Here is a 25,556-nt window from a genome sequence, read left to right as displayed (position 1 = left end):
TTCATATGCTAATTTCTTAGACCTTGAAGCCCACCTCTTTCAGATTGCATTTTAACAGTTTTTTACCACTAGAGGGTGTTAGTTCACGTATTTCATATAGATAACACTGTGCTCGTGCACGTGAAGTAATCTGGGAGCAGGCACTGATTGGCTAGACTGAAAGTCTGTCAAAAGAACTGAAAAAAGGGGCAGTTTGCAGAGGCTTAGATACAAGATAATCACAGAGGTTAAAAGTATATTATTATAACTGTGTTGGTTATGCAAAACTGGGAAATGGGTAATAAAGGGATTATCTATCTTTTAAAACAATAAAAATTCTGGTGTAGACTGTCCCTTTAACGAACAAAAACATAGCCGCAATTTGCAATACACACCCCCACCTTCATACGGAGAAACTATCTGAATTAATCAGAGCCAGCCAAATCATAGAGTGCAACATAGAAGTAATATATCCATGTTTTAAAACAAACAACGTTACCTCCTCTCTGTTGGATCAAATGTCACTACACATCATGATTGCAATAGTAAGTTCAGGGTGTCATACCTATTTCACAGCAACAGTGCTGCTTTTCTTGCTTTTGGTATAAACTGTAGCCTTATGAAATAGAGGGCTGATTAATTTATTTTGTTGTTTATTGTGATATTTCACCTGTTGTGTACATGTGTAAGTTCTACCCCAGATTTAATCTCTCTATAAGGTTTTGACCATAGCTGTTTAAATATTGTTTTGCTATATTTGGCGGTAGTAAGGTGTATTGGGTTGATATACCCTGTGGCATATACCTATTTCTACAAGAATAGTTATAATAGGGAGGTATATATTGATGGCATTGTTATGTTTTCTGTTCTGTTTACATGTTATGAGATATGGCTATTGTTTAACATTAGTAATGGGCATAGACAATGCTCAGTAATTTTGAAGCTTTTCATGATTACTATTATTTAGGGTTTTGGGCCTAAGAGTCCTGATTTTTATACTTGTACTCGTTGTGGTACTATTCTGTTTTCTGCCTCGTTTAACGTAATAGCGAGTTTTTGATTTGTTTCAAGTACTGTAATAAGAGCACGTGTTTTAGTTTATGCTTGTATACATTTCTATGTTAGGCAGTTTGGCTTATTTTGGTACCTACCCTATGGAAGCTTCTCAGTATTCCCTTATTGGTCTGATCAGTGATCGATTGAAGGGGGTCTCTATCTGTTTGTGTACTATGTTTGATTAAGTAGGTAGTGGTTTCTAATGTTCGGCTTGGTCACCATGGACTTGTACACAAGTTTATCCTTTTACATGATTTTATAATAATAAATAAGTGGTGTTGGGTGTATATATTTTCACGTTAGTTTGTAAACATTTGTTTGTATATATTGGTTGTTTTTTCTTTTATTCTACAGATGTTGTTTGTCTTGAGGAAGGCTTCTGTGAAAGCCGAAACGTCGACTATGAAGATTTGTTGAAATTGGAAATAAATATCTTTGTTTTGCAAATGCTAAAAACCCTGAGAGTGCCCTTCATTCAATAAGAATTGTTTTATTTATATATATATATATATATATATATATATATATATATATATATATATATATATATATATATATATATATATATATATATATATATATATATATATATATATATATATATATATATATGTGTGTGTGTCTAAATAATGATTCCATAATAATAATTATTGTGTTTTACTGTGTATTTACTGTAAATATATATCTGTATATAGAGATGAAATAAAAGAGGGAGCTCCAATAGTGAAGTAGATGAACATTGCACTTTATCGAATTTTTCACTTCATTGGATTAGTATTGTTTGATATATCTGTATATACCTATACCTGTATATCTATTCCTATAGATATTTATATATATATATATATATATATATATATACATACAGTGGCGTCGCTACAGGGGGGCTAGGGGGGGCATTTCCCCCCCACGAAAATGGCTTGCCCCCCCGCCTGCCCCCCCCGCAACTACAAGCCCCGGCAGTGCCGACACTAACACTTTTATAATTCTAGAGGTGGAGAGAGGACCAGGAGGGACTGGGTTGGTTGGGATAAGGAGTCAGGAGTTACTATCAATGTGTGACAATGTGAGATTATTTATTTTAAAATTGTGTTTATAATTATTTGATTTGCTGTCTGAGACTGTGGGGACACGTGATGTTGATTGAGAGTGAGACCATGAGGGTAAAGGCAGCGCGCCTCCGTCTCAGTGAAGTCCCTGACCGACCGGCGGTCCGACTGGCTCTGGTAGTTCATATAGTTTCAAATTTGGAGGAGGAAGTCTTCAAATCCTGCCTCACACCACAGCACAGCACGTGCCTCATGCCGGCTCAACACGCGGCAGCTAATTACTCCATGTGTAAAAGTAATGGCATCATCATGCTGTGCTGTGCTGTGCTGTGCGCTGGCCTGGCATTTTTGCTCGGCTCCTCCTCTCCTCCAGATCAGTTGTCTTGTCAGTTCCAGTGTGGTCACGTCATTCCCTAACCACAGCACTGCAGACAGCATGACCGGAGACTGGAAGAGGGAGGAGCAAGCCAGCAGCAGCAGGAGGTGATGTCACTTTTGTGTGCAGTCGATTCTGCAGAAGCGCGGGGGAAGGAGCTGGGCTGGCAGACAGTGGCACAGTCTGTGTGCTGTCTCTAACTGACCACTGACAACGTGGCAGCGGCGGCTCATTGCATTAGACCTGCGGTCTGTAGACTGTGACAACGTCGTCCCGGTAACTTCGGTAAGAGAGCTCAGCTGATTCTGGTGGTGGGGTAGGTAGGAATTAGGAAAAACTTGAAAAGATCAATCATGATAATGATGATAGTTTAGAAGTCAATAGATCAATTATGAAACAAGGATATTTTAGCAAATTATATTACCTTCTCCCCACCCCCAGCAGTTCCTTTTGCACTTGGATTGAAATTTTCCTGGCAAACCCTAAAACAATAATATTAAAAATAAGAATTGTAAATTCAGTGTTAACACGTGACATTAGGTGTTGTTGCATGTAAATGAATTGGTAAAAAATAGACTTTCTATATTCTATATTACAAATGAGTCACTTTTGTTTAATGTAATATTTCCTGGTTGAAGAATCATTGCATGTGATATCAGTAATTAAGTTGTAAGCCCTTCATGTAGTACAACTACTGTGTATGGTTGATAACCCTGCCAGTAAGTTTAGTTAAGTGTGATTTCTTGCCTTTTTTTGCTGAAGCTGGATGTTTTCATGAGCTGATAATAAGTTATACAGGGAGTTTAAAAAGCCATGCGTGTAGATGAAAAGACTATACAACTAAATTCAAATACTGTACCTGCGCAGAGAGCTGTCATCATGGCTCTTATAATACTAGGTTAAGTTATTATCACTGATCTAATGCACACCTGCACCAGCTCTCTGATCAGGCTCTGTTTTAAGATTCAGATGGGCTATGCACAGCATATTTACATATTCCCTAGAAACAATGATAACATTTTTGCTAATAACAGAAAAGAAAAGCTTTTGAGAGTTTTCCTCTCTTTCTCAGGTCTGAAGCAATACCTGCGGAAGAAAGGAAAACTGTTTAAAGCTTCTCTTTTAAGTATTAGGTTAGTACAATAAAAAGGTATCATTGCATACCGCATTACTCTGGTATTTTGGAATCTTATTTATGTATTATTTAGTTTATTTTCAGTGGTATGACTTAGTGGTGAAAATTATTAGTGCCCCCCCCAGTTTGACTGTGGTATCTTATGTGCCCCCCCTATATATTTTTTCTAGAGTCGCCACTGTATACATATATATATATAGATAAATATTTTACATTAACATTATCAGATATATATGGAAATATATATTTATTAATAAAAATTACTTTTTTTCTATGTGAAGAATATATAAATGTAAAACATGTGCAATGCGTTTCATGTTTCGCAATGTAGGTCTAACTCAGTGTTGGGTTAGCACACATGAAAACTTCGTTTTCTTAAGGTGCATTATTGAAATATTAAATAAAAAATATTATTTGTAATTACTAAAAATTATTATAGATACTGTAAAAGATTAAAAAAAATCCATAGAATACATAAATATTTTTTATAGTATCTATAATAATTTTTAATAATTATTAATATTTTTCATATTTTATATTTACTATTTCAATAACGTGCTTTAAGTTAAATTGTTATGTGCGAAACACAAAGCGCGTTCACCTTTCTATGTTCTTTACATAGAATTATTTTCATATATATATATATATATATATATATATATAATGTTAACATAAAATATATATCTATACATCTATAGCAATAGATATACAAGTATAGGTATATACAGATATATATAGAAACAAATAAGTATTTATAATAAAAAAAACATATTCCTGTATGTGAAGAACATTGGAATGTGAAATATAAATAACTCATGTCGGGTTACCACGCGAGCGATAAGTATTATGGTTTTTCTTCTACGCTCTCCATTGAAGTCTATGGGGTGAATGCGTAAGCACGATCGGAATATCCTAAGTCCTAAAGTTAGCGCGCGTCAGGTTTTGCTCATGCGCAACACTTTTTTACTTTCAACCCACACATGCGCAATAAGATTACTTCTAGCGTAGTTTACACTAAATAATGCGCCACTTCTAAGCGATAAGCTGTAATCTAATCGATATTTTAGATAGACTGTAATTGATCACTTCTAATAAGGAGATGCACTGTAATTTACTTTTTAATCTAGCCATTCTAATCCCCCATGCTCTGAACCCCCACTTCAAAACCCATTTATTTTTGTGAGCTAAAGGTTTGAACTGTTCTCCAATCAGTGTAGTAGCTACAAACAAAAGTGCAGTACAGCTAGAGTGCCATTTGGAGAACAGTTCAAACCGTTAGCACACCCAAAAAAAAAGAGTTAGAAAGTGTTCTGTGACACTTTTTAACCAGAGCTCTGAGTTTGCGCTAATCTGACGCGCGTTACCTTACTTTCAAATTGTGATACGAGCGAAAAACCTGACGCACACAAACAGCCACGATAAACCCCTTTTCGCTCGTAGCCACTCATAATCCACGATAAACCCCTTTTCGCTCGTAGCCACTCATAATCTAGCCCGTAATATTTACCATCACTTTAAGGCAAAATGCAGACTTAATCACCTACAGATTTATAATGATTCTCTGCCTGAAAGTATTCTTCTGTAAACATATTAAATGCAAATAGCACTCATTAAGTTAGATTTGAGACTTCTCTAAGCAGATGCCAGTGTCTCAATACAATCATGTTTCTGCATTCTATATATAACTGCAACTTTTTTTGCCTGCTTTAATTTTGAATTGTGTCAAGTTTACAGAGAGAAGAACAGAGGTAGTGGATGTTTGACTTGAGGGTACTTTTTTTGGGGTTGGGTTTCAAGTTAAGGGGGAACAGATTTTAAAAATTTTAAAAAATAAATTTGAACCACTTATACTCAACAAGATACTCACACAGATCACTAGACAGAAGGTCTGCATACATGTACATATGACAGGTACAAATGAGTATAACATCTCTAGTTGGAGACATAGGAAACAAATATAGATGAAGAAAGTTTGTCTGTACGAACATTGAATATATACAGTATCTCGCAAAAAGTGAGTACACCCCTCGCATTTTTGTAAATATTTTATTATATCTTTTCATGTGACAACACTGAAGAAATTACACTTTGCTACAACGTAAAGTAGTGAGTGTACAGCCTGTATAACAGTGTAAATTTGCTGTCCCCTCAAAATAACTCAACACACAACCATTAATGTCTAAGCCATTGGCAACAAAAGTGAGTATACTCTTAAGTGGAAATGTCCAAATTGGGTCCAATAAGCCATTTTCTCTCCCCGGTGTCATGTGACTCAGTGTTACAAGGTCTCAGTTGTGAATGGGGAGCAGGTGTGTTAAATTTGGTGTTATCGCTCTCACACTCTCTCATACTGGTCACTGGAAGTTCAACATGGCACCTCATGGCAAAGAACTCTCTGAGGATCTAAAAGAAAGATTTGTTGCTCTACATAAATATGGCCTAGGCTATAAGAAGATTGCCAGGACCCTGAAACTGAGCTACAGCACGGTGGGCAAGACCATACAGCGGTTTCACAGGACAGGTTCCACTCAGAACAGGCCAACCATGGTCGACCAAAGAAGTTGAGTGCACATGCTTAGCGTCATATCCAGAGGTTGTCTTTGGGAAATAGACGTATGAGTGCTGCCAGCATTGCTGCAGAGGTTGAAGGGGGGGGGGGGTCAGTCTGTCAGTGCTCATACCATACACTGCATCAAATTGGTCTGCATGGCTGTCATCCAGAAGGAAGCCTCTTCTAAAGATGATACACAAGAAAGCCTGCAAACAGTTTGCTGAAGACAAGCAGACTAAGGACATGGATTACTGGAACCATGTCCTGTGGTCCGATGAGACCAAGATAAACTTATTTGGTTCAGATGGTGTCAAGCGTGTGTTGCGACAACCAGGTGAGGAGTACTAAGACAAGTGTGTCTTGCCTACAGTCAAGCATGGTGGTGGGAGTGTCATGGTCTAGACCTGCATGAGTGCTGCCGGCACTGGAGAGCTACAGTACATTGAGGGAACCATGAATGCCAACATGAATAAAAAAAAGATTTAAGAAGCGCTAGAAAAGCTAAAGACACAGGATTATCACAATTAATATGAACACATTTATTGTATACTCTGAATTAAATCATAAATACTTAAAAACCCAATCGTTATTTCTCCACTTTAAAATACATACATGCAATACAGTTAATACTATGGGCTCCATGTACGAAGCAGCGAAAGCTGCTCCTGAGCCTTTTTCGGGGCAGGTTCGCATATGTGAGCCTGCTTCCCGCAATGTAAGAAGCAGCGGTCATTAGACCGCTGCTTCCTACACCCTACGCCACCTCTTAGGTGGCGAAGCAAAATCACTGAGAGCACGCTCGCTCTCTGTGATTGACAGCCCCTTCAGTCGTGTGATTGGTCGCGCAATTGAAGGGGCAGCATTACACACTCCGATGAGTGTGTAATGATACATACGGGCAAGCGGATCAACAGATCCGCTGCCCGTGTGTAGCGAAGGCGGGCGGACAGCTTCGCGAGTTAAGAAGCTGTCCGCCCCCCATTTAGTACATGGCGCCCTATGAGTGCGCACTCTGCATAAAATAAAAAATAGCTCTTTAAAAACAAATGTTGTTATTTTACTGATAATGAATTTCAATGCTCTTGTTAAATGCCTACACAAACAAGTGTTCAATTTGGGCCTATAGGAAGCTTGGTTACACGTAGCAGTAAGTATCAAACAGTGTAACAGTAATCTTCTTCTTTGTATTTGATACACAATGTCACAGTATAAAGCGCTTTATACAAATTCCAGGATCCTTTTACAGTTTCAAAAAAGCTTCTTTTATACAAACAGATTCTTGATCCTTAAATTCAGAATGGTGCTGTTACCTTGGTATATAATCACACTGTCTTTCGCTGTTACCAATTTACTCCCAATCTTTGTTACCTGTATTGTAACCTTCGGGTTATAAGGTCTGAACTTCTCTGCCTTCCGATGACACTGTAACTTTAGAGTGTCTTCAGGTTGTCAGGTCTCCCCTCTGGTTGCAGGATTCACATGGAGTTTTCAGGTGATGAGCTCCAGGCAGCTGTATACACTTGCACTCCCAGCTCTTAGTAGTTTCACAGCTTTTTTTCACAGCACAGTTGATTACAGCTCCACCAGTGGCTGCTAGTATTTGCCCAATTATCTTTGCACCAATTTCAATTTAGCTCCACATGAGCCTTTTTCAAGATCATGATCTTGAAAAAGGCTCATGTGGAGCTGAAACGCGTTGATGTGTGACACCCTGTGATAACATATTGACAAAGAAACAAATTTTAAATCGCTGCAAAGAGAAAAAAAAGTTTCTAGACAAAACTGTAAACCTTTCTAAATTGAAACTGGTGCAAAGATAATTGGGTAAATACTAGCAGCCACTGGTGGAGCAGTAATCAACTGTGCTGTGAAAAAAAGCTGTGGAACTACTAAGAGCTGGGAGTGCAAGTGTATACAGCTGCCTGGAGCTCATCACCTGAAAACTCCATGTGAATCCTGCAATCAGAGGGGAGACCTGACAGCCTGGAGACACTCTAAAGTTACAGTGTCATCGGAAGGCAGAGAAGTTCAGACCTTATAACCCGAAGGTTACAATACAGGTAACAAAGATTGGGAGTAAATTGGTAACAGCGAAAGACAGTGGGATTATATACCAAGGTAACAGCACCATTCTGAATTTAAGGATCAAGAATCTGTTTGTATAAAAGAAGCTTTTTTGAAACAGTAAAAGGATCCTGGAATTTGTATAAAGCGCTTTATACTGTGACATTGTGTATCAGATACAAAGAAGAAGATTAACTGTTACACTGTTTGATACCTACTGCTACGTGTAACCAAGCTTCCTATAGGCCCAAATTGAACACTTGTTTGTGTAGGCATTTAACAAGAGCATTGAAATTCATTATCAGTAAAATAACATTTGTTTTTAAAGAGCTATTTTTTATTTTATGCAGAGTGCGCACTCATAGTATTAACTCTATTGCATGTATGTATTTTAAAGTGGAGAAATAACGATTGGGTTTTTAAGTATTTATGATTTAATTCAGAGTATACAATAAATGTGTTCATATTAATTGTGATAATCCTGTGTCTTTAGCTTTTTTAGCGCTTCTTAAATCTATTTTTTATTCATGTAAGGTTATTACTGTAGTACAGGTACAGTTTTTTGAGGAGTCTGACACTTTACTCTACCACTACCGTATATTGTATATTTTATGAATGCCAACATGCTCTGTGACATACTGAAGCAGAGCCTGATCCCCTCCCTTCAGAGACTGAGCCACAGGGCAGTATTCCAACATGATAACGGCTCCAACTACACCTCCAAGACGACCACTGCCTTGCTAAAGAAGCTGAGAGTAAAGGTGATGGACTGGCCAAGCATGTCTCCAGACCTAAACCCTATTGAGCATCTGTGGGGCATCCTAAAACGGAAGGTGGGGAAGCGCAAGGTCTCTAACATCTACCAGCTCCATGATGTCATCATGGAGGAGTAGAAGAGGACTTCAGTGGCAACCTGTGAAGCTCTGGTGAACTCCATGCCCAAGAGGGTTAAGGCAGTGATGGAAAATAATGGTGGCCACACAAAATATTGACACTTTGGGCCCAATTTTGACATTTCCACTTAGGGGTGTACTCACTTTTGTTGCAAACAGTTTAGACATTAATGGCTCTGTGTTGAGTTATTTTGAGGGGACAGCAAATTTACACTGTTATACAGGCTGTACACTCACTACTTTACATTGTAGCAAAGTGTCATTTCTTCAGTGTTGTCACATGAAAAGATATAATAAAATATTTACAAAAATGTGAGGGGTGTACTTACTTTTGTGAGATACTGTATATAATAATCTGCACCTCTACTCTTGAGTTTTGTGACATAATAAACCTGTAAACTCTGTATTTTCCATACAAATTATTTATGATCTGTGTAGAAATATTTGTAAATGTTTCTTTCTGTTTATTTTTATATTTGTAAAAATCTAATAAAAATTATTTAAAAAAATCAATAAAATAAATTTGAAGATGCAGAGAAACAAAACATCAATGATACTGGGACTCGGTGCTTTATATGTGAAAAGTAATCTCCAAACTATATTTTTTGAAGGGATTTCTGTCTACAAAGTCAGAGAGTTCATGTTTGATAACTGTCTTAGATGTATAGATTAGATAGATTTTGCTGTTTGAATCGACCTTGGACCAAGTGAGCAGACTGCTTGAATTGAAGCCAGTCAGATAAGTTGCTGCTTCCCTCCAGGTCTCCTACTGTGTCATGTGACAATGAACTGTGCATGTGCTATAGATTGACAGCATAGTGGCAGAAGAGTGCATTTGGATAATTGCCAGTGTGTCTATGATGATTAGAGGTTGCAAGCAAATACCAGTAATCCTGCATGGGGTATTGGTTGGTATCAGAGAGACAGAAGAAAGCAATTGGCTAATGGGAATGGCAAGTGTGAGCAAATCTGGAGGGAGCAGGCAAATGCCAGTCTAATCTATTCTTTGGACTGGAGCCTCAGAGTGGCAGATAAAGTCCCATTATATACATCACGCAATAGATACATCACACAACTAAATTTTAAACAATTATTGGACTTTTTACATCTCATTACAGTTTTGTGGGGACAATGAGACTGACTACTGAAAAAGCGACAGATTTAAACTGTCTCCCACCCTAGGCTATAACACAGGGGGGGGGGGGGACAAGTGGCTGTTCTGGGATGCTGATGCATGGTACAGCACAACCAATCATTACAGCCCCAATCCTCAAAGTTGACAGCAACTTTAAATGTCTCAGTCCATTTTTACATGCCCAATACTCTACCCAGAAGTAGAAGAGTGGTAAATGGTGGATAGATAGAATTATATAAATAATGCAGATAATTTACATGGCAGTAAGTGATCATCCATCTTCCATCCGCACTTCCTATTTACTTTTGAGATTACACATTTAGCATTGCAAATAAATATAATAATAATAATAAAACATTTCTCACTGATTACAAAATAGTTGAATACACAACTCTAAATAACCCTGGTGGTACTATATACTGTATAATTGACTGGTCCTGAGATTACAGCTTGTTTACATCAGCAGGTTACTTACAGGTCAGGTACCTAAGGGTTAAGGTTTCCAGTAAAAGTCCCTTATGTTTATAGCACAGCCTGACAAATAACAAGGGTTTATTTTCACCTGCAGGCAGAGTCACACAGGCCTGGGGGCAAGCAGGGTTTAGTTATTATATGACAGGGCAGCTGTTGCACTCAGGACATGGCTCTGAATTTAGTTTCCACTGGCAGTTGTGCAATAACAAAGATCAGGAGGCATAAACAAAGCCACGTGTCTCAGTTGGGGGAGGAGCAGATCACATTTCCGGCAACAAAGGCAGCTGCTATAAATAATGCAGCACAGAGAGATGAGGCAGAAAGAAAACAGTACAAAGACATAACAGGGACTGCAAAGGGGATTTTGTCACAGCAGACAGGGTTTCTGCATATCCAGGAACAAAGTATCACTTCTGGTCACAATGCCTTTCCTAGGGCAGGATTGGAGGTCTCCTGGGCAAAACTGGGTGAAAACTGAGGATGGTTGGAAGAGGTTTCTTAATGAGCAAATCAACTTTGTCAGTGAAATCAACAGGTATGCATATAACTAACTATATATTTATATGGAGCTTGTAATGTACTCGGCGTTTTATTGTACAAGTGTGCAGAGGTGGGAGCGCTTCCCATATAATATACTTGTTCTTGTTTACAAGAGCCTAATAGGGATACAATAGGTTATATAATACGGATTACATGTACTGACTCAGGCACTGGTGCAGAACACACACTGGGTACCATTGAGCAGCTTTAGGCATCTAGTGCAGCTTAGTGTCCTGCAGGATTACCGTATCCTGATATAGCACTTGTAACGGTCACATGATAGAGAATAAGTGTATAAAATAAAGGTCCAGTGCAACGTTGTTGCTATGTAACCCACTCTAGTTGCAAATGATGCTAGTAAAGCCTCACCACTTTATTTAAATGATCAACTCCCCAGATCAGAGGTACAATATTGTTGTTGTTTTTTGTTTTTTTTTTTGGGGGGGGGGATCATGTGCATAAATAAATAGTATCATTATGGCTTTGGTATGCACTATTGTGTTCCTTTCTGACATTTTTTTTTATTTTTTTGTAATCCCCTTTGTTCACGTTTAAAACAGGTTTTCATGTGAACTTTTGCGTTTCTTGCATTCAAGTACAAAATAGGGACTGGTACAGCTCTCTGTATACCTAGGTGCCCCAGGCTGTGTTAAGCATTAACTCAAGCCTGCTTCCTGTTTAATACTAATCAGAAGAGAATGTAAACAACACTTTGGCAGGGAGAGTATTTTAGAGTCCAGAGTCAGATGCCACTACTTGAGAGGTGTTTTTTTTTTTTTTTTCTTACAAAGAGCATGTGACTTGTTATGCTGTATGTGTCCAGCAGTAGGCGCTCTAGATGAGCTGTCAACATCTGTATCCAGTGTTGGATGTGTTACACTTCTCAAGTGTTTCTTGCTGTGGAGAGTGCTCTGTGCTGTTTATAGACAACACAGCTAGTGCATTATCCTTTATGTGAAATGAGGAACTATATGCTACAGTAACTGTGTAAATATTTGTTGTTTTAGTTAAGAATAATTAAAAGTTTAGTATCTGTTACACTCATCCAGTGCAGTTGCTTTATATTCAACACACACTTTTATAGCTAAGTCCTAATTTCCTATACTATATCCTATCTATCTATCTATCTATCTATCTCAAAGTAAAAACTCTTATTTGAGGTTCTTTTTAATTCTGAATAGGTACCAGTGTTGGCATGTGCCAAAAAAAGTAATACTTGACCTCACCTCACCATTCTTTTTATAAACATTTCAAAATCTTTACTCTGCCTGCTTTCTGATTTGTATGACATTTCAGACAAAATAACAGCATCTATTTTTAGTCATGGAAAATAATTTTGTATTTTTAACAAAAAGGTACAAATGTGAACTGAGGAAAACACATACTTTCACCAGTACAATACAAACAAAATAATTACCAAAAAGCTAAATAATAATATATATAATCACCCTCAAAATAGAAATGAGTCACTTTTTTATGATTCAGATAAAGAATGCATTTTTAACCCCTTAAGGACCAGCGACGTACCCTGTATGTCGCTGGCCTTTTTTTGGGACTTGATTGTTTTATAGCGCGGTCTTGCCACCAGCGTTGAGACTGCTCTATTCCACAAAGCCTGCTGGAGGGAGTGCATTAATAGTGTGTTCTTGCTAGACTTGTGCTATTATGTCCTGAAAAAACCCTTAACGACCAGTGACATATAGGGTACATTGTGGTCATTAAGGGGTTAAGAGACTTCTCAATTTTACTTCTCTTATCATTGTTCTCTTGTTATCCTTTGTAAAAAAGCATTTTCTTTTTGTACTTTTCTGTTCCATTAAATATGTATACAGAGCATATTTATTGTTATCTGGTTTATACCTATGAACTGACTGTAAAGCTATTTTATAATATACTAATTGCGTACACTTCTTTGGCTTATCCTATATTGATAAGGCATTTCCTGGTGCGTTTTTTTACACTTCTAAATGCTGTTTCCTCATTTTGCTCTGTTATTTTAAAGGAACCCCAACATTTTCTCTTTCATGATTCAGACCGAGAATACAATTTTAAACAACATTCCAATTTACTTCTATTATCTAATTTGCTTCTTTCTTTAGATATCCTTTGTTGAAGAAATAGCAATGCACATGGGTCAGTCAATCACACAAGGAAACTATGTGCGGCTACTAATCAGCAGCTACTGAGCCTATCTAGATAGTTGGGGGTTTTTTTTTTTTTCAGGAATGCATATCAATACAATTAAGCAATTTAGATAATAGAAGTAAATTAGAAAATTGTTTAAAATTGTATTCTCTATCTGAATCATAAAAGAACATTTTTGGGTTTAATGTCCCTTTAACAAAGTGAACATCATTAGGGATCAGTAAAAGACATGAAGGGTGGTCATTGCTTCCGTATTTGTTTACATAAATTTATGAGACCTCGGCTTTGGTTTTGGATACAATTTAAAAACGATTAATGTTTTGTTTACTATCGTCTGTTCTTTAATAGATCTTGGCCAACAGTTTAATAAAATGTTTATAAATACTGCTAAAGCTGAGCGATTGGCAGGGGATTTATTTACTGCAGTGTTATGCTGATGTCTTTAAACATATACATAATAATATGTATCAGCAATTACTAACGTCCTTGTGAAAGTTAAGCATGCAAAATATTATATAAGCATTTCGTTAGTAGAATTTGCATCAAGTATCCCCCCAAAAACTTGAGTATGATTATCACCTTTCCTGTGACATCAGCTACTGCATAAAACTCTGCAAAATGTAGCATTCTGCAAGTTGAGTTTAAAGGGACATGAAACCTTTCTAATTTACTTCTATTATCTATTTTTGCTTCATTCTCTTTATATCCTTTGTTGAAAATAGTATATAAATAGACTCAGTGGCTGCACATAGATGCCTCGTGTGATTGGCTCACCCATGTGCATTGCTATTTCTTCAACAAAGGGTACCTAAAGAACAAAGCAAATTAGATAATAGAAGTAAATTGAAATGTTGTTTAAAATTGTATTCACTATCTGAAACGTGAAACAACATTTTTGGGTTTTATGCACCTTTAAACTAGCCCTCTATACAGATGTGTTTCTAATGATTGCGTTCCACTAATTCAAGAGGTTTAAAGAGCTATAATAGTCACACCATATATATATTTTTTTTAATTTGTATTCTTTGTTGGGTGTAAAATCACCTCTAGGCAAATTAGTGTGACAATGTATATATATTTTTCTAATCTTGGCTGTAGAATAGCACATTTGTGGTTTCTGATATCCTATGCTGTTGTGTTAGAGATACAGTTAGCTCACTGTATACATTGCTCATTAGTTCAGATATTTTTATTATGGAGTGCGGCACTTTACTCCGCTACATGCTGCAAAAGGGGCCACCAACTGAGCTTGTCAATGCAGATACAGCAGCACTTAGTACTTTAAAAAAAATACCTTTTTATTCACAAACTTTTGTTTCATCATAGTATCAATATTTCAGGCTCAACTTCCCATAATCATTTCCATTTTGAGAATAAAGGTCAATTCATGCTACTTTATCTTGTATTGACAAGTAAATGCATCATTAGACAGCGTTGTTCAAAAACAGACTATGTATTATTATGCATCAGTGTCTGTGAGTTTTAAAGGGACAGTATACTATAAAATTGTTTTTCCCTTAATGTGTTTCCAATTACTTTATTTACCAGCTGCAGAGTATAATATGTATGAGGTTTGCTTTTTTAAGGTTTATTTGTGTATATGAATTAGCTAATTTTGTGTTTGAAGCCATAACCTAATAAAATGGGTTGAGCTTCTAGATATAATCAGATCTCATTACTTTATCACATTATGTACATATACATGCTTCTTTATCTTATATCTATCCATAAACCAATCACCAATACTTGGAGAGAACAATGGAAAATTAACATTTTATTACCTTATTTTCTATACCCCACTGGGAGTGTAATTTCTTCTACTGGCTGTGTTAACACAGCTTGGCCTTGAGGCCAAAAACTTTCAGGATGGGTGGGGATACCACAGGCTAAATAAACTAATGCAAATGCCAATATAAGGTTAATGGAAATACTTGTAAACAATTTAATACACTCCAGCAGGTAAAGTGGATCATTGGGAACAAATTAAAGTGGAGAACATTTTTGAGTAAACTGTCCCTTTATGTATGCTGTGATATTAAATTGCTTTTAAAAGCAAAAGAAAATCCGCTTCCTCTTCAGGATTTAAAAATATCTTGTCAGTAATAGATTAAATTCCTACACATATTGGAAATATATAAGTGTGGTAACTTTATGATTCTATTGGTTTAACAATGAAATATATATCTCAGACTTAAAATAGCACTTATCTGCTTATAGTAAAGGTAAACACATAACCTTGACTAGTAGATGAAAAAGTGAACTGTTGCTGCTAATTAAATTATTATTATTACTGTCATTACTAATCATCACAATCTATTCATGTCACACAGCTACTGCAATGATGCACACAACAAGGAAAATATCTTCAATAATCTAAATTATGATATTGCTGCCAAAAAGAGAAAGAAGGATCTCCTAAATAACAATACAAAGATACAATGTAAGTTACCCGATGACAAGATTTGTTGTTAGCTCCTGTTACCAATGGCAACACACGTGTACAGTCATATAACAAGTAAAAAAATATAGTAGAAATGTCATTTTACAGGAAGTGTAGGTAATACGTGGGATGGTGAAACAGCAAGTGACGTGCAAAATGAAGCGGGCAATATAAATATCGACCAGTTATAGTCTGAGAGAAAGAATCGGCCATATTTATGTTTGTTTGTTGTGTTTTAAATATCTGATTTAATATTAATTTGTATGTTTAAACCACGTCTTACAGAAGCCAATTGCAATGCAGTATGATTGTGACCCATGCCATACAAATAAGAATTGGTGGTTTATTCTCACTGGTAGACACACATGTATGTTATACACCCACAGTGGTAAATCTTTTTCTTGTGAGAAGGCTAACCGTGACCAGCACAGAAAATCTTGCTAGTCTTTGTCGCTTATCTACTCAAGTTCTATGCTTTTATCTTTACATTTAAAAACAAAAAGTGGGATTTTAGGCACTAAACAGGTTCCATAAAATGATACCAGAAACTAAGCACATTGCTACATTTACCATTAGACAAACCAGGGTGTCAGGATGATTATAGCATATGTAAGCAGTATCATTCAGTTTCTACATTTAAAGGGACACTAAACGCTTGTTACATTTCATGCACCTCCCTCTACTCATAGGTGCAGCCATTATGGACCCTTATGGAAGTTACACTGCAGGTATATAAGGAGAGTTACTGCACATGTGCAAACAGATCAGCACTGGCATGTAGGGAAAGTTAGATCACAATATGGCGGCACCCTTGACTAGAGGGAGGTGGGAAATGACCTCAATACTATGTTTATAAAATGTATCCGGCTAGATTACAAGTGGAGCGCTAAATTAGCGCGCACCCGCAAACGAGCAAATTTTCCCGTTTGCAGATATGTGATAATTAATAATTGCTGACAACTTGTAATACCAGTGTACATTAGCGTGCTCTGGCAAAACAAAGTGGAGCGCAAATATCGCTTTTATGAAAGCAATATTTAGCGCTCTACTTGTAATCTGGCCCATTGTATTTTACGCCTCATTAAAATTGAATGATATCCTCACTTTTTTATTTATTTAAAGGGACACTAAACCCACATTTTTTTCATGATTCAGATAGAGCATAAAATTTTAAGCAACTTTCTAATTTACTCCTATTATCAATTTTTCGTCGTTCTCTTGCTATCTTTATTTTAAAAGCAGGAATGTAAATCTTAGCAGCCAGCCCATTTTCAGTTCAGCACCATGGATAGCGCTTGCTTATTGGAGGCTTACATTTGCCCACCAATAAGCAAGCATAACCCAGGTTCTCAACCAAAAATGGGCCGGCTCCTATGCATCACATTCCTGCTTTTTAAATAAAGATAGCAAAGGAACAAAGAAAAATTGATAATAGGAGTAAATTGGAAAGTTTCTTAAAATGTCATGCTCTATCTGAATTATTAAAGAAGTATATGGCTTCCCTACCTTCTTGAAAATGATGGATATTTGTAGGAATACACTTAGGCCGTTTAAACGTATGCCATGGTATAGTTTTCTTTGTGCCTGTTCTATGAGTTGGCTAAGATAAAATACACTGACATTTATTCACATTTTAAAAGTACATTTAACTAAACACTTTGTTCACATTTTGTTGATTTAAGTTTAACTTGATGTTACTAATTTTCTTCTTCTCCCTATAGATCTTCACCAAGAGAAATGGATCTATGTACACAAAGGGAGTACAAAAGAGGTAAAAAAAAGTATGCTTTAGTGTTTTTAAATTTAAATAGACATTAAAAACTTAAAAAATTAGAAAGTTGCTTAAAATTACATGCTCTATCTGAATCACGAAAGAAAAAATTTGGATTCAGTGTCCCTTTAACTAAATCTCATTTAAAAATTCTTGTTGAATTAGTTTGGCAAGACATTAAACTGCTACTACTCACTATGCTACGGTTTTCCCCCCTGTACCTGCAGCTCTCTAAAGCTGTTCTCTTAACCCATTACAGTAACCAGTTGGTAAAACTCTGCATCTTTTTCCTGGGAAATGTTCCCTCTAAGACCAGTTTTGTGTGCAGCCCAGCAGGGAAACGGTTAATAAGGGAACCTTACTTTGCAGTCTGCATTGTGCAGTGTTTGCTAATTGAAGGATGTGGTTTACGAATTAACTGTTTCACTGCCGGACTGCACATAAAACTTGCCTTAGAGGGAACACCTATGCCCCATCATCTTGGCACGCGCGTATTGTTGCATCCTGAGACAGAAGCAGTGTTTTCACAGATCTGGGACGGTTCTGGCTTTTTGACAGCTGTGCCTTACGCAGGGATAGTCATGGACCAAGGCTGTGGTTGACATTTTCCAAAGTACAGACCTTAGTGAAGGACACCAAGGTACATTTCAAATTAAAAACATTGAAAAAAACACTTTACCGTGAGGGTAGTAGATGCATGGTGGAATAGCCATCCAGCAGAAGTGGTAGAGACAGTGAATGAGATTAAACATGCATGGGATGGGCATAAGGCTATGCTAGATATAAGATAAGGCCAGGAACTAATGAAAGTATTCAGAAAATTGGGTAGCCTAGATGGCCGAATGGTTCCTTTCTGCAGACACATTCTATGTTTCTATACGTCATTTTGCTTTCAAATGGGCCGCAGGTTGGAGACCACTGGTCTAGTTCCACAAGTACAAATTAGTAATCAAATCAAGACTGCTTGTGTTATACTGGTGTAAAATGTTTTCAAAATTCTTAGATTTTATTTTTTTGGGTTGTATTGAGTCTGCAACTTCTGACCAAACCCACCCACCTTGATCTTCATTGCATGATCATCATGGTTGGTTACTTACTTGGTTAGGTAAGGTTTGTCAGAGTAGGCAGCAGTCTTCTACACACAGACACCAGCACCACGCTGCCACACAGATCAACGAATCGGGACAGGTGACGACTCACGGGCGTTTGACACAGACTGTATTGCAGGCAGCTTGCTTCTTCCCTCTGTTTCACTCACGTTCCCGCTACTGAGCGGTGTCAAGGAGGAGTCAGGACCAGCATTTATCTATCCTACTCCTCCCTCCCTGTGTGGCGGACACTGCAAGGGCCAGTCACGGACAACTTGCCTATCCCTGGCCTTGCACAATAGAAAGCAGAAGAGGTTACATTTATTTTGCAGTTTGTTCTTTACACTGTTTAAAAGCTACATAAGCAATTAGAAAAAAACCCTCAGGGATAATAAATGTACTTCTCTCCCTCTGTATTGTGCAAACTCCAGCGCTACGTAATCTTGTGGCACTGTACAAATAAACCATAATAATAAGCTGAAATTCATGATACAGCTTGTCAAGAAGACAACAATATCACTGATATGTGAACGTGCACTGCTTCTGTTACAGTGAACAAGAATACGTATATTCCAAGATAGTGGCGCCCAGTGTGAAGATGCAGAACTTCACTAAGTAGCACTTGTGAACGGTTACAAATTAAAATAAGATAATAACTTTGAAGACCTTTGCAGACACAGGAGGACAACAATAGAATGATTAGTAATAACCATGCTACTGTAGTTGTACTCGGCAGTTTAATGTCCCTTTACGTTGAAAAAATAGTACAACCATTTTAACAATATATTCAATCTTACTCAGACCGTGTAAATATTATGTTAAAGCATTTTTTAAAAAAAATATTTGGCATAGTTTAACATACATTGTTAGGACCACTACAATTAAAGGGGTATTCTATTGTAAAAATAAAAAATCTCCACTTCATTAACACATTATTATTATTATTATTTACTGTGTCTTTAACCCTTGCACACACTGAGTGATCATTTGCTGCTGTGGTTGACAATAAAAACCGTAAGCCAATCAGGAGCATGCATATATGTATGCTCCAATCACTGGTTACGTCCTCAATTGAAGTGGCACAGGTTATTCCAGGTGCACACGTTTAACTTAATTAGAATGTCCTTTAATTTTTTGGGTTTTTTTTTTTTTTGCTGACATTTGTGTATGTTAGACCTTGAAGATAAATAAATCTGATCATGAAAATATGTTAACAATTATAATTATCTTAGTGTGTGTAAAAGTGTTAGTGTTCATGATTTTCACTACATGCGTTTAATCTTCTATATACCTTTTTTTAATTTGTGTTATCCAGTTGAATTTAGTCTAAGTTTTATACATACGTATAAGATGAAGTGGAATGATACCATTACAATTTAGTTAGGATTTCTCAGACTGACTAGAGATGTCGTTCCATTAGATTTAGCAGGGGATGACTTGTGATTTCTTTTAGAACTTTGTGGAAGATAAATAAATACTCTACAACCCTCCCAAATTAGCTGTACTCACTCTCAGATGCATGTCCTTAATCTGCTCTCAGATGCATGTCCTTAATCTGCTCTCAGATTACTGAATAGGGCACATATGGTCTTTTTAATACTTATTCCATATGACTGCTCCAAGTACAACTATTTGTATATTCTGCTTTTTGTTTAATTTCACAAAACTCAAAGAATGTTTTTTCCTGTTATGGATAACATTAGAGGCTAAAACGAATCCTAATATTTCAGAGACATGGATATTGTACACTTGGTGAAGCATTCAATCGCTTGGATTTTTCCACTGCTATCCTGGACTCCAGAAGATTCAACTATGTAGTGAGAGTAAGTGGTATTCAGAAATGTTATGCAGAGTTTTGCTGAAATGTGGGTTGTGTATAACGGATTCTTTAGATCTATTTTAGCACATATATGCTTTCCTCTTACACTGTAAATTCTCAAATCTGAGGCATGGGCTGCCAACTGACTTGTGTTGTTAGGCAGTGTTTCTAAACCGCGGTCTTCAAGTAACCCCAACAGGACAGATTTTCATTATCGCTGAACTAGCGCACAGGTGACATAATCAGTTATTGGGTGAGAGCAGGTTAGTAACCATGGTTGCTGATCAGATGATTAATTCACTTGTGCACTGGTTCAGCTATAATGAAAATCTGGCCTGTTAGCGGTTCTTGAGGACCGCGGTTGAAAAACACTGCTCTATGGCATTAGCATTACAGCCAGTATGTACTAAGGTTTAGCCTTGAGTCTCAATCATTTGAGACTTGGGTAAAAAAAAAACACTGGGATTGCTTAAAATTGCATGCTCTATCTGAATCATGAAAGAAAAAATTTGGGTTCAGTGTCCCTTTAAAGTAACTTGGAAAGTTGTTTAAAATTGTATGATGCGAGTCATGAAATTAAATCGTGTCCCTTGAATTGTGACTTCTGCTTCTTTAAAGCTCCTCATGGGTTTTAAGCTGAGAAAAACAGTACTGTAGGTTGTGTTTTTTTTTTTTTTATTACTTGTACACTCTCATAATATTCCCCCTTAAAGGGACAGTCAAGTCCGAAAAAAAAATTAATGTTTCAAATAGGGCATGTAATTTTAAACAACTTTCCAATTTACTTTTATCACCAATTTTGCTTTGTTCTCTTGGTATCCTTAGTTGAAAGCTAAACCTAGGAGGTTCATATGCTAATTGAAGGCCGCCTCTAATCTAAATGCATTTTGATAGTTTTTCACCACTAGAGGGCATTAGTTCACATGTTTCATATAGATAACATTGAGCTCTTGCACGTGAATTTACCATGGAGACAGCTCTGATTGGCTAAAATGCAAGTCTGTCAAAAGCACTGAAACGAGGGGGCAGTCTGCTGAGGCTTAGATACAAGGTAATTACAGAGGTAAAACGTGTATTATTATAACTGTGTTGGTTATGCAAAACTGGGGAATGGTAATTAAGGGATTATCTATCTTTTAAAACAACAAAAATTCTGGTGTTGACTGACCTTATAATAAAAAAAAAAGCTAAGCTTATTTTTGCCAAATGAATTTTGGGTGTTTTTAATTAGTTATCACACTTTTTGTTAGATCTGGTACACATGTGCATCGCAAGCAAGTTGTCGGACGTTGGCCAACCTGAGACGTGATTCGGGGGCATCATAATGATTGTTTCATAGTGGCTGCCAGTGTTTTACAAGCCTCAATGATTAATCAACGAAAATATATTTATACTTTTTTTTTTTTTCTCTGAGGAACATTTTCTTTTGTAATAATATTTACCTTTGACTTGGCAGGACAAAGTAATTTATGATTAGCACATTGCCTTTATGCAACGTTGGCAGAAGAGAGTAACTGTAAAACCTCTCAAGATAACCAGCCACTTTTTGTTTATCTGTTTCAAAACCATAATATCATGAGCACTTGACAGTACACTGAAGCTCCAACTTCATAAATCACGTTGCATCTAGGAGTGGAAAGCGTCATTGGTTCATAGACATTGTTGTTTAATGGTAGAGAATGCTCACGCAGATTGTAAAATGGTGTTTGTATCCAGCTTTAACTAAATGTGCTGCCTGCGTTCTCCTGATGTGCTCCTTTATATGATTAAATCTCTGGAGACCAAATAACATTCCAATAAGTCTGGAAATCTTTCTTTGCTAAGCAAGATGGTATTTTGAACTTTTCGGTAAAGAATGTAGTCAATTGAATTAAGATTAACTATCCATGTTCCCAGAATTTTAATTATTATTCACGTAGCACTTTTTTCTCGAAAGGGATACAAAATGCTTAGTACATAATTTGCTTTTAACTTGACTATTTGAAGATAATAATTAATAGCTATTACCCATCTTTACTAACATTCAAATTAACCATTTGATTGCAGAAGGATGGTATGTTTTTTTTCCTTGTTTTGTCACTCCTGACAAAGTGCGAGTGTAGCTCACAAAATGCAACATTTATCTATTAGAGATGTGCACTCTAATGACTGTTTTGATTTTATGACTTTAATTTTTTTTTCTAAATATATTTCATGCCAGTTTTAAACCTGTAAATTAATATTTTGCAAAAATTGCAGCTAGTCAGTTCTGACTTTCCTGTCCATTGTGATGACTTGAATTTGAAAACTACTGTGAGTGATTTTACATTTTGTGAGCGTGTATGTTTTACTTTGTGAAATTCTGGACAATTATAGCGAAGGAGAGTATTGGGAGTTGGGAGTATTCTGCAAAATGTGGAACAGTTTAAGATCTAGTTTTTCACTGTAAAACACAGGTAGATAAGGTAATGGACAGACTAACACACTTTAGGTGTACACTGTCATAAACACATTTTAAGTGATTATGTATAACCTAGGTATCCTAGAGTTATTTTACCACCCATCTAAATTCTTTTACTCCTGTAATTCTACAAAGTTTCTTTAATGCCCCTTGTTTAAGACATGAATTGATGTCAATGTATATGCCCAGATGTCTGACTTACTCCTACCTAATCCCGTATTACTGGGCAACAGGTGCTGGCCTAGGACCACAATACGTTTTCATGTGATATGTTGAGTCAGAGTGACATGATCCATAACTGACAGTGACAGCATGTAATGCTTGGAAAGTATGTTATTGCTCAACTTGATGATCATGAATCACCAATGTTGACAGATACCTGGAATTTGGTGTGTGGGGTTGTTGTGGTGTTTTTTTTTTTTTTTTTTTTTAAATAAATAATGGTGCTATATATATATATATATTTATTATTTTTTAGACTTACCCCAAAGCAGATTAACAGATTTTTTTTTTTGCATCATTTTTCATCAATCAAACAAGCTTAATCCAATTTAAATAACAGATGGAAGCCCAAAATACTTATTGGATTAATATTTAAGGAAACTAAATACTTAAGGGCATTTTTAGCATACTGGAATTCAGCTAGAAAAAGTTTGATAGTTTACGTCTTTGTATCTTATGTCATAATACATGTATCAATACAATGTTCATTTGTATTATTTTTCTTTTATTATTAATTAAAAAAAACTCTGTTGTGCCAAAATTTCTTACATTTAGTGCACACTAAGAGAACAGCTAGAAATCTTTTTAATTGCATCTGTAAACAATCAAAAGGCAATGTGGATGAGTGCCTAAAATTGGAAGATATTGTTTATATAATATTACATCTGTAATTTTGCATTGTGGTACAAATAATATATTTTATAGTATTTTAGTAGATTTAATGTGCAGGCTTTAAGATAGTCAACATTTTATTTTTAGTAGTTTAAAAATAAAAAAACACATTTAGAATACCAAAAATAGTGACTGCCTTTATAGGGAAAAAATACAAGATAAAAAAATATTTAAAAAAAAATTAATTTAATCTTAAACTGGCTGAGCCTTGCCCTGTGGTAGTATTGAGAATGATTTTGCACATAAATCGTTAGATCTGTGTCTGAGTCATGCTGAGCCACTTCCAAGTGACAAGCTCTATTCATGTGACAGAGAATGACAGGAGCAAGTGTGATATCATATGGCTTCTGTTTAGCAGACTGTAAGGTGGTAACACACAATATTTTCATAAAGGAAACTATTTTACATGTCTGCCCCCTCATTGTTATCCCATGTGATATTCCTTTGTTGTGCTTGTAAATTGTATTCTGCAAAACTGAATTGCTGCCCTATTATACCTTAAAGGGCCATTATACACATTTTTTTTCTTTGCATAAATGTTTTGTAGATGATCTATTTATATAGCTCATCAAGTTTTTTTAGTTTTTTTTTAATGTATAGTTTTGCTTATTTTTAAATAACATTGCTCTGATTTTCAGACTCCTAACCAAGCCCCAAAGTTTTATGTGAATACGGTCAGCTACCTTCTCCAGCTTGCTCCTGTTTGTGTAAAGGGTTTTTTCATATGCAAAAGAAGGGGGAGGGTCTTATTTCCCACTTGCAGTGGGCTTTCCAACTACCTTTTCAACAGAGCTAAACTGTTAGCTTCTAAGTAAGTTTTTTTTTAAAACGGTTTTATACCGGTATCTGCATCTTATTCTTTATAGTAGTGTCTATTACATGCAGTTATATGAAAATGAGTGTATACTGTCCCTTTAAGTCAAAATTATACTTTTATGATTCAGATAGAGAATACAATTTTAAACAACTTTTCTATTTACTTCCATGATCAAAATCTGAACAGTCTTTTTATAAGCACACTTTGAGGCGCTGATTCCTACTGGGCATGTGCAAGAGTTCACTGGTGACTGTCACATGATACAGGGGCAGGGAAATGGCAGAACATTTTGAAAATTGTCTGAAAAAAGTCCAATTCTCATTTGAAGTCTAGAGTATGCATTATGTATGTTTCTTTTTAAATTCTGTAATTCTACTGAATCTAATGGTCATTTTATGCAGATCTAGAATCTAGTTAGATATGTTTTTACTTGAGTAACCACAAGTCTTATATTTCTGCCAGATTGCAAATACTGTTATATCCTATACTATAAAAGGCCAAGTGTGTTTGTCCGAAGCTGTCATGCGCAGTAGAGACAGCACGAGGACAAACACACCTGGCCTAAGTCCCTAACTGTTCTGCCGACTGCGCCGAGCAGAAGTGGGCGTGGCCGAGCGTGAAGGGGGCGGAGCCTAACGCGAAGACCCGTGAAGGGGGCGGAGCCTAGCTTGAAGGGCCGTGGAGAGAGCTCAAACAGCTCAAGAGAGGGTGGAGAGATGTGGGGAGAGGGGGGGAGATGTCGAGTGAGGGGGAAGATGTGGAGAGAAGTCAGAGATGTGGAGAGAGGGGGGAGATGTGGAGAGAGGGGGGAGGTGTGGAGAGAGGGGAGAGATGTGGAGTGAGGGGGGAGATGTGGAGTGAGGGGGGAGATGTGGAGTGAGGGGGGAGAT

At 36.6% G+C, this 25,556-nt stretch overlaps 1 protein-coding gene across 1 annotated transcript in view; it reads left to right on the top strand.

Moving 5' to 3' along the window:
* Positions 1–11,021: 11,021 nt before the first annotated feature.
* The window catches only part of FBXO32 (F-box protein 32), a 33,888-nt gene continuing 19,353 nt past the window's right edge, over positions 11,022–25,556 (top strand). Inside the window, exons 1-4 of the mRNA XM_053715333.1 lie at positions 11,022–11,247; positions 15,728–15,837; positions 17,559–17,608; positions 20,427–20,519. Coding sequence (XP_053571308.1) covers positions 11,135–11,247; positions 15,728–15,837; positions 17,559–17,608; positions 20,427–20,519 — 366 coding nt within the window. The 5' untranslated portion in view covers positions 11,022–11,134. The remainder of the gene's footprint in view (positions 11,248–15,727; positions 15,838–17,558; positions 17,609–20,426; positions 20,520–25,556) is intronic.

This window comes from Bombina bombina, chromosome 5, assembly GCF_027579735.1.
Source record: "Bombina bombina isolate aBomBom1 chromosome 5, aBomBom1.pri, whole genome shotgun sequence".
In the NCBI taxonomy this organism is placed as follows: domain Eukaryota; kingdom Metazoa; phylum Chordata; class Amphibia; order Anura; family Bombinatoridae; genus Bombina; species Bombina bombina.
The sequence above is the reverse complement of the archived record's forward strand: the minus strand, read 5'-3'. Positions and strand labels throughout refer to the sequence as shown.